This window comes from Leopardus geoffroyi, chromosome A3, assembly GCF_018350155.1.
Source record: "Leopardus geoffroyi isolate Oge1 chromosome A3, O.geoffroyi_Oge1_pat1.0, whole genome shotgun sequence".
Classification (NCBI taxonomy): Eukaryota; Metazoa; Chordata; class Mammalia; order Carnivora; family Felidae; genus Leopardus; species Leopardus geoffroyi.
The window spans coordinates 15,192,128-15,206,334 of record NC_059336.1 but is presented as its reverse complement, the minus strand read 5'-3'; the positions used below and the strand labels follow the sequence as shown (position 1 = coordinate 15,206,334).

General features: G+C 41.5%; 2 protein-coding genes across 2 annotated transcripts in view; one reads left to right on the top strand and one right to left on the bottom strand.

Moving 5' to 3' along the window:
• Positions 1–14,207, bottom strand: part of WFDC11 (WAP four-disulfide core domain 11) — a 78,652-nt gene that overhangs the window by 32,877 nt on the left and 31,568 nt on the right. The window lies entirely within an intron of this gene.
• SPINT4 (serine peptidase inhibitor, Kunitz type 4) lies at positions 8,850–12,919 on the top strand. The gene is made up of 3 exons (XM_045444444.1): positions 8,850–9,064; positions 9,776–9,953; positions 10,850–12,919. The coding sequence occupies exons 1-3, from the start codon at positions 8,950–8,952 to the stop codon at positions 10,860–10,862; spliced, it is 306 nt and encodes a 101-aa protein (XP_045300400.1). The 5' UTR covers positions 8,850–8,949; the 3' UTR covers positions 10,863–12,919.

Here is a 14,207-nt window from a genome sequence, read left to right as displayed (position 1 = left end):
GATTCTGTGTCTCTCTCTCCGCCCCTCCCCTGCTTGTGCTCTGTGTCTCTCTTTCTCAAAAATAAATAAACATTAAAATTTTTAAAATAATAATAATAATAATGGATTTGATAAGGTTAACAAGAAAGAGGTTAACTTAATTACTATAAATGCATACGCATCCAGTGTATTCGCACTTTGCATTTCAAAATAGAGAAAAGCCCCTTCTGAATGACTCTGAAATTTTTAGAAAACTATGATAGTATAAAGAGTGTGAACATTATACTGGAAGCAATGGACAGGATGGAGGGGAGCTAGGAAGATAGAAGCAGGAGGATAAGGAATAAGACTGTCTGTACCTCTTATATTTCACCATTTAAGTCATGTGAAAGAAGCAAAGCCCTAATGAGGTATTCTCTGTAGAGATGGTGAATAAGTGAAAAAAAAAATTGTAGCCCAAAAGAGCAAAAGGAAGAGTAAAGGGAAGGTGGTGAAGCCAAAAATCGGGATCAGAGATTTCGCCTTTGTTGGAATCTGGGACTCTCCTGATGGGAACTTTTACTAAGTCCTTTTGTGTCCCATCTACACATCCTTATTGGAACAAACTTTTTCAATTCAACCAGAACTAAGTGAGTGTCTGGATAAGTACAAGGAATTATTTCAGTGAAGGATCTTAAATGGGAGTTTGACTGCAGCACAAGAATGCTACATGATAGAGGTATAAAGGAACTTGAAGGCCTTAGGAAAACTGTGCATTGATTCAAGATACAAATGATAAATATAGTAGTGTATGCGTATGGCTGAGTTGCTTAAGAAAACTTTAATGCAGAGGGCGCCTGGGTGGCTCATTCCGTTGAGCGTCCGACTTCAGCTCAGGTCATGATCTCACAGTCTGTGAGTTCGAGCCCCGCGTCGGGCTCTGTGCTGATAGCTCAGAGCCTGGAGCCTGCTTCGGATTCTGTGTCTCCCTCTCTCTCTGCCCCTCCCCTGCTCATGCTCTGTCTCTCTCTGTCTCAAAAATAAATAAAATTATTAAAAAAAAAAAAAAAGAAAACTTTAATGCAGCAATCAATCGGAGAAGCTGGTCCTGGAAGTTGGACACCCAAGAAGGGAGTTCAGGGCAGAAACTTTCCATTAGACAAATCCAGGGAATCTTTTGGAGCAGTGGTGGGAAGGGCTGTTTAAGCAAGTAGTATTAGGCTAGTAAATAAAATATCTTGCATCGGCATTGACCAAGAGAACGGAAAGAAGTCACAGTGACATTGGGACAAAATTATTTCTGTGGAGCTATGACTTTAGATCTTTTCCCAGTTAGCCTTGAGTGCTCTGCTCCTAGTGACTTGGCATAACAGTTTCCATATGAATACAACAGAAAAAGGTTAGAAGCCCAGGGGCACAGCCCTAAGGTAGAAATGCATACTGAGTGTACATACAGAGTGTATACAATATGGGTACAGTGGCAAGATACAGTAAGATCCTTGGAACATATCTACGAATGCTCCTGAGAGCTAGATTTGTTCCCAACAGATCAAGTTTGTTTTTCTGGAGTTCGGATGCTAAAAACTCCCTGAGTCCAGGGGTATCTGCTTGTAATTCCCTCATTTACCATAGGCACATAACATGTGGTGGGCACAAGGGGTGAGATGGTGGGACAAACAGTAAATGGAGGATATGAGGATGAGCTCCTAGGTTTGGAAGTCCCAAGAGTTACAAGGACAGCAACACAACAACTCAAGCAGCCTTAATAGGAAGAGATATGAAGAGAGACTTGGAATTGTAGTCATCATTTGTCCCAAATTTTGCAAACAATTGACACTAGCTACCTCTGTTCACTTGGAAATCAAAGAAAATCCTTATTTCTAAGCCATCACTCATGTAAATCCCCCACCAAACTCTTACCTTTTGGCTTATTCATCTATGGCTCTTAAAATCTAACAGCACGACCTCTGAACTCATGTGCTTTGTGAGGTTCCTACTTTGAGAACGCACAAGTTCTCTCACGTGCCTTTTCGGTAGGAAAGCTATAGTTATAGCCACTACAGTCTCCCTGTGAACTTCTGGCAACTTGGGTGTCAAGCTCCAAGTATGATCTGAAATACTTCAGAAAAATGTCTAATTGCCTTGGGCTCAGCACAAGGAAGGAAGGAAAGGAAAGAGTGAGGGTGTTCTTTTGATGGAGGAGTACTTGGAGCCCCAAAGGTCCCTGCTCTAAAAGACTCAAGGAGAAAAAGTACACAACAAAACAAGTAAGATCCCAACAACTAGGACTTATTAAATTGCTAACTTTGGGTCAGACACTGTATACTTGCTATCAGCCAACTCCATGACTCCTGGGCCCTGGGATTTGTCAAAGAAAAGGAGAGGCAAAGGGGCGCCTGGGTGGCGCAGTCGGTTAAGCGTCCGACTTCAGCCAGGTCACGATCTCGCGGTCCGTGAGTTCGAGCCCCGCGTCAGGCTCTGGGCTGATGGCTCAGAGCCTAGAGCCTGTTTCCGATTCTGTGTCTCCCTCTCTCTCTGCCCCTCCCCCGTTCATGCTCTGTCTCTCTCTGTCCCAAAAATAAATAAACGTTGAAAAAAAAAAAGAAAAGGAGAGGCATGTACCAGGGTCTGGGAAGGAAATCAGGGCCATAATAACCCAACCCCAGAGGCTGGCCCCAGACTCCTTGACTGCAAGGATATTGATATTCCACCTAATATCAAATTTACACCCCCATTTTTGTCCATGGAACCAACAAACAGGCATCAAGCTTTTCATGGCCAGGTTCTACCATGTCTGGGCCCACAGCTCCATCATGGCGGTGCCAAGCAGCTGAAATACTTCTCTTCACCCAGTTGCCCACTGTTGTTTAACCATATGTTGCTTTTATTACCTACCACCTCAGATCTGTTTCCCTTTTTTACCCTCAAACTCCTGGTTGGACAGACACAATTCACATTCCTTCTTCCCACAACCTTAGAACCAGAAGGATCTGTGCAATTATTTGGTCTAATCTCTGCATTTTAAAGTTAGGGGCACCTGGGTGGCTCAGTCGGTTAAGCGTCCGACTTCGGCTCAGGTCATGATCTCAGGGTTCGTGGGTTTGAGCCCCACATTGGGCTCTGTGCTAACTGCTCAGAGCCTGGAGCCTGCTTCAGATTCTGTATCTCCCACTCTCTCTGCCCCTCCCCTATTCATGCTCTGTCTCCCTCTCTCTCAAAAATAAGCAAACATTAAAAAAAATTAAAGTTAGAATAACTGATAGAGAAAGGGAGGATATGTTCGAGGCCACATAAAAAGAAAGTGGCATTGGTAGAGTCAAAGCGCAGTATCTTGGGTCTTGCTTTGTCCCCATGGGTTTAATGGGCTGTACTGATGCAGAAGCATGCGGTACACTTCTCTTGCTTTCAGACCCCTTGTAACCTAGTGTCCATACTCAAGTATGCAGAACTCCTTCACCTGCAGCATGTACTCATGCAACCAAGTTTTAGAGTCCCACCTCTTCTCTCATAGCCAAGCTTTCAAGACTTAACCCGGGAACTCTGAAGTATCGGGAGCAGTGGCCCGGGAAGCAGTTAGGATTCCATGAAGCTCTGATAGCATTAGCTTCATGGTGGTCCCCCTGCCAGGCACACACTTCCTGACTCAGGGGGATTTGTCTGCACTATTGGTATGTCCACTCTCACCATCAACTGGAGTCAGTTTTATTAAGCTTTTCATACACAAAGTACCTAGTTACTTACTCCCTTGGGCCGCTTTCCAGAAAACCATCCACTCAGAGAAGTCAGAGATAGATGCTACATTCCATCAGCCTTTTGTCATTAGGCATTCCTTCCTAAACTGAGAGCGAAACTGTGGGTTCTGATTACAGGAAAGAATACCTCCCTAGTGCATTAGGAATTCCTGACCTAGAGTCTAGCCTCGCAATATTCTAACACTCCTTCATGGTAAAGGCTAGGGCAAGAATGTAGCCCCTCCAGGGGTCTCAGTCCTGCTCTACTATGCCATTCAGTCTAACCATCTGGAGCAGTGAGTAAAGCACCCAGAAGGGTTCAGACGAACCTCCTACTTGATTTTATCAGGACAACACGGAAGAAATTTCATCTGAGATAAGACTATCCTTTTAGGTTGGGACGTAGATTTTTGGTGGTTCCTCTTGCATTTAGTTCCCATCTTCCCCACTTCACTACCTCTCAGCCCTTGGGGCAGGACAGGATGTAGCTAATGAACAAAGGGGAATCTTATGTCCCCAGAGTCCCATCCCCTCCTATCCACCTTCAAAGCAGCATGATGTCCTAGAAAAAATAATTTAAGTTAATGTGAAGACCTGGGTTCAAATCAATTTACGGTTTTATTTATTGACATTCAACCTTGTTTTGAAGGATTTAAGGCAGCTTACCAGGATTCATAATACATAGCATTCAAATAAATAAATAAATTTAGCCTATCTAAGTAAGACAGAGGAAAGAAGATATAAAAATAATAAAGTATGGTAAAACTATGCAGAAGATTAGCACAGCAAATACATGCTACAAGGATCACAGACACTTGCTGTGAAATATCATAACTAGGGCACCTAGTAGTTATGAACTACCTAACTAGGTAGTTCAGTTGGTTGAGCGTCCAACTCTTGATTTCAGCTCAGGTCATGATCCCAGGGTCGTGGGATGGAGCCCTGTGTTGGGCTCTACACTGAGAATAAAGCCTGCTTAAGATTCTCTACCTTTGCTCCTCTCCTTAACCCATCCTCGCTCTCTCTCTCTCTCTCTCTCAAATAAAAAATAAATAAAATAAATATTATAAAATTAGCTCTAAGCTTTCGTAATAACAACACAACAAGGGCAGCACAGTCAGTTACAACTTTTAGAGTAAGCATAAGTTTAGCCCAAAAAGATACTCAGGAACAGTGGAAATAATCATGGTAGTAAACAGCAAAAGAGACAAGCTCTTCCACATGTTCTCAAAGAGGAAAGACTGTGCAGTAAGATGGACAACACTCTCCATGATGACCTCAAGTTAGATTCCAGGAAGTTTTCTGGGGCTATTTCTCTAAGGGTTTTTAAGCATAAGCCAACAACACACAATTCAGTGACAACAGCTCTTTGGAGGCCCTACATGGTATAATCCATGGATGTGTTTCAAGAACTCAGAAGAAAAAAGGCACTAATTATCCTCTTTTTCCCCCACCGGCCTCCACAATATTGTTTTTCTTAGTCCACTTTTAGGAAGGCATTGAGAAGCAATAAATTTGAGGTCATTCTCCCCAACAAAATCTGACTTGCAAACAGATTTTGAGTTTGGCAGAAAAGACTAATTTATCATGAAACTCATGTAGTTTAAGCTCCAGATCCATCACTTGCTTCTCTCAGGATGAGGAGAGGAAAGAACAACACCGTCCAAGCCCAGAGACAGCCATCACTGTCCCAACCCAAGATGGGGGATGGAAGGGTGGTGGGCTGGGGGGGTGTATCCTAATAGCGATCTTAAGTTACTTCTGTGTTCATGTCTGGACAACCCTCAATGACAATCTGCCCCTGGTTGCACCCATCGGTCAAAATGCTCCCATGTTTGACCTCAGGGAGAAGTAGCAATAAGATGTTGCACTACAACGTGCTTGGAGCCAGAGTTCAAGGTTTCATGGCCATATCATGAACCCAAGACAGGCACAGTGAGGGTGGTGAGGACTTGGTGGAGCTGGATCAGTGGCTATTAGGCTGCAATGAGAGTCCATTAGATCCAGATCAAAGAGCTAGAATTCTCCAAGGGCTTGCCCCAGGCACGTAGCACCACCTGAACCAGAAACTATGAAGAAAGTTACAGATGTGGCTTTGCCAGTGTTATCAATCTGGAAAGGATTTTTCCCAAATAATCGGTAACTTATTTTTTTATTGAGATATAATTGAGATGTGACATTGTGTACATTTAAGGTATACAACCTGTTGATTTGATAAATTTATATATTACAATATAATTACCACTGTAGCATTAGCTAACACCTCTATCAAGTCACATAATTGTTATTTCTTTTTTGTGGTGAGAATGATTACAATCTAGTCTCTTAGCAACTTTGAAGATTATAATACAGTATTGTTGACTATAACCACTATGCTGTGTATTAGCTCTCCAGGACTATAACTTTAAATTTTTGATCAACCATGCTAGAGAAAAGACTGAATTATCTTTCTGTTCTCCCTGTAGAAATAAGATATTACAAAATCACTGTCATAATAAAAGGTGATCAAAGAATAATCAGCCACAAAATATAGGAAAAGGATATTATAAAGATATTTTAAATAATGGTAATGAAATGTTATTTTTCTAGGATTCATGATGTTTGATATATTTATAAGCTTTTGGAAACATGTGATTTTTTTGTAATTTCTTTTTTCATTCCAAATACATATTCACTTACCTACCTAATTTTTTATCTGTAGTTTTGCATTGTTCCATTGCATTATCTTTCTTTTTTTTAATTTTTTTAACATTTTATTTTATTTTTTGAGAGACAGAGAGAGACAGAGCACAAGCAGGGGAGGGGCAGACAGAGAGAGGAAGACACAGAATCAGAAGCAGGCTCCAAGCTCTGAGCTGCCAGCACAGAGCCAACACAGGGCTCGAACTCACGAATCGCGAGATCATGACCTGAGCCAAAGTTGGAAGCTCAACTGACTGAGCCACCCAGGCGCCCCCATTGCATTCTTTTTCTAAAATAAGGTCCCAAAATTATACAGGTTTCACGCTCCACAAAACCTGTTGTAGCCTTTTATAATAAATCAGTAGCATAGTAAGTAAACTGTTTTCCCTGAATTTTGAGAACTGCTCTAGCAAATTGCTCAAACCCAAGGAAGGGATCATGGGAACGTCCAATTTATAACTGGTTGGTCAGAAGTATCAGAAGTACCCTTAATAACCTGGACTTGCCCTTGGTATCTGATGTGAGTAGAGGAGTGCGGTCTTGTCAGACTGACCCCTTATCTGTGGGATCTGATGATATTTCCAGGTAAATAGTGTGAGAATTTAGTTAAATTGTAGGGCACCCAGCTGGTGTTACAGAATTGCTTGATGTGTGGAAACACACACACACACACACACACACACACACACACACACTCACACCTGGTCTCAGAAGTGAGGCAGTGTTATTGTACAGTCAGGAGAGTAAAGGACACACAGGAGGAGTGTATTTTTCCCTTATACTAACCAAAGGGATTTATAGATTCCATGCAATCCCTATCAAAATTCCAAAGGCATAATAGAAAAAACAATCCTAAAATTTGTATGGACCACAAAAGACCCCAAATAGCCAAAGTAACTTGAGAAAGATAAACAAAGCTCGAGGCTTTCAAACTACATTTCAAACTACATTTAAAAGCTACAATAATCCAGGGTGCCTGGGTGGCTCAGTTGGTTAAGTGTCTGGCTGTTGATTTCAGCTCAGGTCATGATCTCATAGTCCGTGAGATCAAGCCCCATGTTGGGCTCTGTGCACTGACAGCACAGAACCTGCTTGGAATTCTATCTCTGCTTCTCCACTGCTTGCTCACTCGCTCTCTCTCTCTCTCTCTCTCTCTCTCAAAATAAATAAATTAACTTTTTTAAAAAGCTATAGTAATCAGGGGTCCCTGAGTGGCTCAGTCAGTTAAGTGTCCAGCTTTGTCTCAGGTCATGATCTCGGGTTCATGGGTTTCAGTCCCCTGTAGGGCTCTGTGCTGAGAGCTCAGAGCCTGTAGCCTGCTTCGGATTCTGTGTCTCCCGGTCTCTCTGCCCCTCCCCTGCTCACACTCTGTCTCTCTCTCTTTATTTAAAAATAAATAAACATTAAAAAAAAAATTTTAAGCTACAGTAATCAAAACATTATTGTATTTGCATAAAAACAGACCCACAGGGTGCCTGGCTCAGTCAGTTAAGCGTTTGACTTAAGCTCAGGTCATGATCTCCCAGTTCATGAGTTCAAGCCCTACATCAGGCTCTCTGCTGTCAGCGCAGAACCCACTTCGGATCCTCTGTCTCCCTCTCTCTCTGCTCCTCCCCTGCTTGCTCTCTATCTCTCTCAAAAATAAAATAAACATTTAAAAAGAAACAGACCCATAGACCAATGAAACAGAACCAAAAGCCCAAAAATAAACCCATGCATATATGGTTAGCCAGTATTTCACGAGGGAACCAAGAATACACAATGGGAAAAGGATAGTCACTTTAATAAATGATGCTGGAAAAACTACATGTTCACGTACAAAACAATGAAATTGGACCCCTATCTTACACCACTCATGAAAATTAATTTGAAATGGATAAAGAAGAGTATAAATGTGAAAGTCAAAATTTCAAAAGTCTTACAAGAAAACAAAACTAAGAAAAAATAAATTTGTCCCATATTCCTAGGTATAGTGAGTTCAAATTTTGATTCCACTTACATAATCGATGGGTGACCTTACACATATAACTTAACCTCGGCCTCAATTTCTTCATCTATGATGGTAATAATTGCATGAAACTCACAGGGTGCCTGTGATTTTTTTGAAATTTAATGATTTTGTGTAGGTAGATAGATAGATAGATAGAGCGAGCCTAGCATATAGGAAGTACCATAGGGGTTAGTTACTATCATTACTATTATTGTTTTTATTACATTCTTCCTGTTTCACCGGGATCAGTCTCTTCCTTATTGTGGAAGGCTGAAGAGAAGAAAGGAAGCAAGCCTTTTTTAATTTTTGCCCTAATTATTCTATTCTCCATGATTAAACTTATGTTAGCAGCTCTGAAGCTTTAGTTTCTATAGTTTCTAGATGAACATGGGACTCACTATCAGGGGTCTAATCAGCTTGGGGCCTTCAGCTTCATGGCTGGGTACCCAAGCATTCACTGTTCAACTCAACACCTAGTAATGCCCAGTCCTGGCCCTTGGGGTAAGCGGGTTCAGCCCTCTCAAGTATCAAGGCCAAAATATAACATCAGTTGACACTAAGACTCTCCTGCTTTCTGCCTGCTGCATCATGAAGCCTGCTGAGTTGGGATTTCTTCTAGGTCTCTTCATCTTCTTCTTGCTGACTACCCCATTAATGGGTGGTGTTGCTAGACTTGCTGAAATGATATGTGGAGACCTCAAAGGCATGAGCCTGAAGCAGAAAATAAATCCAAAGACCAATTATGAATGAGGGACAAAGTGGTAAAAAAGAAAATGTGATATACAGCTGGTCCATGAAGGTTCTCCTTTTGTGTTATTACCCATAGATTCTTAGTCCTTTGACTCTGGGAATTGCTTAATCTAGGGGTCTTATGGATGTCTGGTGAGAAAAAGAAAAACTATGATGCAAATAACACCCTTCCAGATAGGGCTGTCTTTTGTAGGGTGTCCAAAGGACCAGAAGTATTTTGAATTAGGGGTTTTATGACAAATTTCAAAGATCTCAGACCATTCAAGGGTACATATTGAGATGAGAATAAAGGGGGGTTGGATACTGAGAAAACAGGCATTTTCAATATCTTGGCTCCCAGTGCATAGAGAACACTTGAACACATGGCCCCTGTTTTAATAAGCTCACAATGTAGATGTGAAAGATAATGAAGCTTTCTTCCACAGATAATGAGTACAGGCTTTGTGCTTCTGGAGCATGGGAAGGGGGCCGAGTCTATCCTGCAAGTCAGACACCCCAAACTCTGGCCCAGCCACTTAGCAAATGTGGGCTCTTGGTCAAGTCACTCAATCACTTACCACCCATTTCCAAACTAACATGAGGAATTTTTAAGGGCCCTGGAAGGCAAGATCTCCTGCTGAGTCCTAACTAATTCCCCCTAACTCAATGGGAACCTCTCATGCAGATCCCTGCAAAATGGATATGAATCCTGGCAGCTGTTTTGAAATTCACTTTAGATTTTTCTACAACCAAACCTCCAAAAGATGTGAAAGTTTTATCTTCACTGGCTGTAATGGCAACCTTAACAACTACAAGCTTAAATTAGAATGTGACATAGCCTGTGTTGAAGAATACAGAATAAAGTAAGGAGTCCCATCTTGCCCTTGGTCCTGGGGGGAGAGGAAAAGGAGAGGCTCTGAGATCCTAGGATCCCTGGTTGGGATGGGAAGAGGGAGGATTGTCCTAACCAAAAAGCTTAATAGTTGGGTTGGATCTCAGGATCATTTGTCATTTTTCAGTTAGGGAATCAAAAGTCCAGAGGAAAAACAGTAGTCACCAGTTATCAGATAATTACCGTGTGCCAGGCGCTGCCCTAAGCAATTTACATGTATTGATACAATTTAAAATTAAAATCACCCTAAGGTAGATTTGTATCATTAAAGTGGCAGATTAAGAAACCAACTCCAGTAGAGGTAACTAACTGGCCCAAGTTCACATTAAATGACATACGAAGGTTTCTAACCAGATTTGATGGTCACCTACAGCTTGACCATTTTACATGCACAGGTTCACCCAAACCCAATCCTTGTGATCCTAGACCTGTGATCTCTCCATAACAATATCTTGTTTTATACAACTAAGCTCTCAGCCCAAATTCGACCATTCCCCAGTCATTGGAACTAGAAGAAGGTCTATGGAGGTTAACAAGGCTATGGTATGGCTGATTTCTGGGAGAGTGAGTTGGAAAGTAACCTTGGGTGTAACTCAAAAACGGAAATTTTGTTTTATTTATTTAATATTCCTACTGAATTTTTGCAATGCCTGGCACATAGTAGACAATGACTAAGTTTTAAGGGAATGAAAGCGTAAGAGATCAATCAATGGAACAGGGGGGACATTGAAAGATATGGCATCCTCAGGACTTCCCCTGGGATAAAAATGACTTAAATTAATCGAGGGAGACTTTTCAAAACCTATAACACAGATTTTTATTGTTTTTGTTGTTTGTTCGTTTGTTTGTTTGTTTTTGCTTAAACAGGGAAACCAAGTAAAAAAAGTCAAGAGTTGATACATCATTCTGAAACACAGCTGTAAGAAAATTCAAACCAATTTTAAGATCTTTGTAATATTTCCATAATCCTGGAAACTTCCATCTGTTTGCTATTTTCCTGACTTTAGTTTTATCTTTCTTGAGAAATAACTGTATGACCATTAAAATGAAAGCAACTTTGTGTCAGTTTTCCCTGCTCTCTGAAATGTCTCTCCCCCACCTTATCCAGAGTTGAATGTCAGCTGGTTCCATCCTTAGCTGCCCTCTCCCCATTGAACCATTTCTTATACATGCACACAATGTTTCAGGTGTGACAAACCAGATCTGTAGAGGTTTATATCACCTCCCTTCTCAGGTTGAACTAGTTAGTAGAACCAAAGTACCTAACTTGTGCTCCTTTTTGCCCATGAAACCAAAATGAGCAGAATGAGCCCTGAGCCTCACATTCACATGAAATACGTGTCCTTGCACTCATGACAAATGTTTCTTTGTGACACTTCCTGATTCATGTACACCAAGTCAGGAGCCCCAGTTAGCTTAACTAGCCTCCTGACTTGATCCCTATTAATAAGTAGTTATTTAGACACTGTTTTGTATCTCAGTCATTGAAATTTGACTTGGCTGTTCTTAGTCATTCTGGCAAAATAACTCAATTTCAATCAATGACTGTGTTTTACTACCAAGAAAATAATCACCCAGACACTAGCTGCCAAGTGTCTGAATATAATGCCACAAGGTTCGACATGGGCATGATCTTCCCAGCTGTAGGACACTCAGCTTGACCATCTTATCTCTGAATTTATCCAAACATCCCTGTCCTGCATACCTTCCCTGTCCCTCTTATTGACCAAGTCCAATCCCTTACCTGAGAATGCATCCTGGACTATTAGTAGCTAGGGCCAACATCAGAGACATTATAAACCAGTGAGATCCTGTAACCAGACATGCAAGCCTGGTCTTTTCTCAGTCTTAAAAATAATAAAATTAATCCCCAAAATTGAGACCATTTTCTGCAAGAGCTCTGATTACTTCAAAATTAGGCCTTCATCCAAAGAGAGTTTACTCTGAACAGGTGAAGCCCAAATTCTGGCATGTTTCAATTTTGGTGAAGACCTGGGAATTACAAATTATTCTTAAGCCAAATAAGCTGTTGGAGACATGCTGTGCACTCTGAAATAATAGGAACTAGGCTAACCTGACTGGTTCACATAAGTGGAAGTTTTGAGATTTTCCTTTTGCAAGTCACGAAGCTGGGTGTCCCAGATAGACAGTCTTTCAGACAAAATAACATATTCCCCCAGCCTGTTTGCTTCTTCTGCTAACCAAATCCTGGAAATGCTGGACAAGTAAAAAGAAGGCATATGGATATGAATAACTAAAGTCAAGACTAAGAATTTTTTAAGTTTATTTATTTGTTTTGAGAGAGAGACAGAGAGATAGACCAAGAGAGAGAGAATCCCAAGCAAACCCCGCATTGTCAGTGTGGAGCCTGGCATGGGGCCCAGATCTACAAACTGCATGTTCATGACCTGAGCCTAAATCAAGAGTTGGTTGCTTAAGTAACTGAGCCACCCAGGTGCCCCAAGACTAAGAATTTTTTGAGGAAAGAGGGCAGTGTTATCTTGGTGAGAAAAGAAATAGATGCCCAAGACAGATTGCTGGGCACCAATGGTAAAAGGAGTTGGATGAAAGCTTTTGAGTTATACTATTCTCCCCACCACAAAAATCTGGATCTATCACCATCCACATCCACAAGATACTACAAGTGCAACTGATATAACAAAGTGGCGGTTCCAGAGCACAGCTATAGTAAGAGGTATATAAAAACACGTGCAAGTGGACTAGGCAGACACAGAGTTTATTGTTTATCCTTCTTCCTATACACACTGAGGGATAATGGCTAAACCAAAGAGAAAAAAAAATTGCCATAGAAAACACATCTGGGGCAGAAACGTAGAAATGTTCCCTAAGCAGGGAGGGAGACAGAGGGAAAGTGTTATTTAGGAAGTAGCAAATGAGTGTAAGTAAGACCAGATTGTATTATTGTGGCGTTTTGACTGGAATTCTCCACCACCTACTTTTTTTTTTTTTTCAACGTTTTATTTTATTTTTGGGACAGAGAGAGACAGAGCATGAACGGGGGAGGGGCAGAGAGAGAGGGAGACACAGAATCGGAAACAGGCTCCAGGCTCTGAGCCATCAGCCCAGAGCCCGACGCGGGGCTCGAACTCACGGACCGCGAGATCGTGACCTGGCTGAAGTCGGACGCTTAACCGACTGCGCCACCCAGGCGCCCCACCACCACCTACTTTGAATCAACCAAGAGAAGTGCAAGTTACCCCACCAACCACCCATCCACCACATACATATGAAAATTATAACAGGAAGCCTCACTAAAATGGAGTTGGGAGGTGTCAGCAGGGGGAGCTCTACCTCTCCTAGTCAATTGTAGACCAAGCAGGAAGAGACAGACTTGACCTTGCATGTGGATACTACTCTACTATTCCTGCCTCAGGAAGAAATACTTCCCTCATCCCTTTGGGCAAGAGCTCAGCCAATGAGAAGCCACCATACTTTGAACTCCCACTATACTCCAATGGACTTTTAGTTTATAACAGCCCTCGGAACCTACTCCTTTTCTCATTAAAAAAGTGTACCTCTCCTTTGTTCCTCAAACTTGCTTACAGTTTGGCCACAGCTTGTTTGTCCAGATTACAATTCTCTTTTGTTCCCCCAATAAACCCATATTTTGCTGGTAAAATAATTGGTAGTTTTTAGTTTTAAGGTTAACACACCCAATAAAAGCAAAACCGGCTCATATTTCCACAAATGATCACAAACAAAATTTGTCACAAATATGTAAACAAAGAGAAACAAGCTAAATAACCAATATTAAATAACCCAGAATTAATTGAAGGGATAAATGAAATACACATAATTAATATTCTCAACTAGGTAAGAATGGATATGGGTAGGTTAAAGCAGGAACATATAGGGGCGCCTGGGTGGCGCAGTCGGTTAGGCGTCCGACTTCAGCCAGGTCACGATCTCGCGGTCCGTGAGTTCGAGCCCCGCATCAGGCTCTGCAGAGCCTGGAGCCTGTTTCTGATTCTGTGTCTCCCTCTCTCTCTGCCCCTCCCCCGTTCATGCTCTGTCTCTCTCTGTCCCAGAAATGAATAAACATTGAAAAAAAAATTAAAAAAAAAAAAATAAAGCAGGAACATATATTATCAAAGAAGAACCAATAAAAAATAATAGGATTTGGAAAATAGAAAAGGTGACCTAAATGACACAGTAACTCGAGATAAAAATAAAGGATACAGCCAAAGTACGAATTAGTGATGGT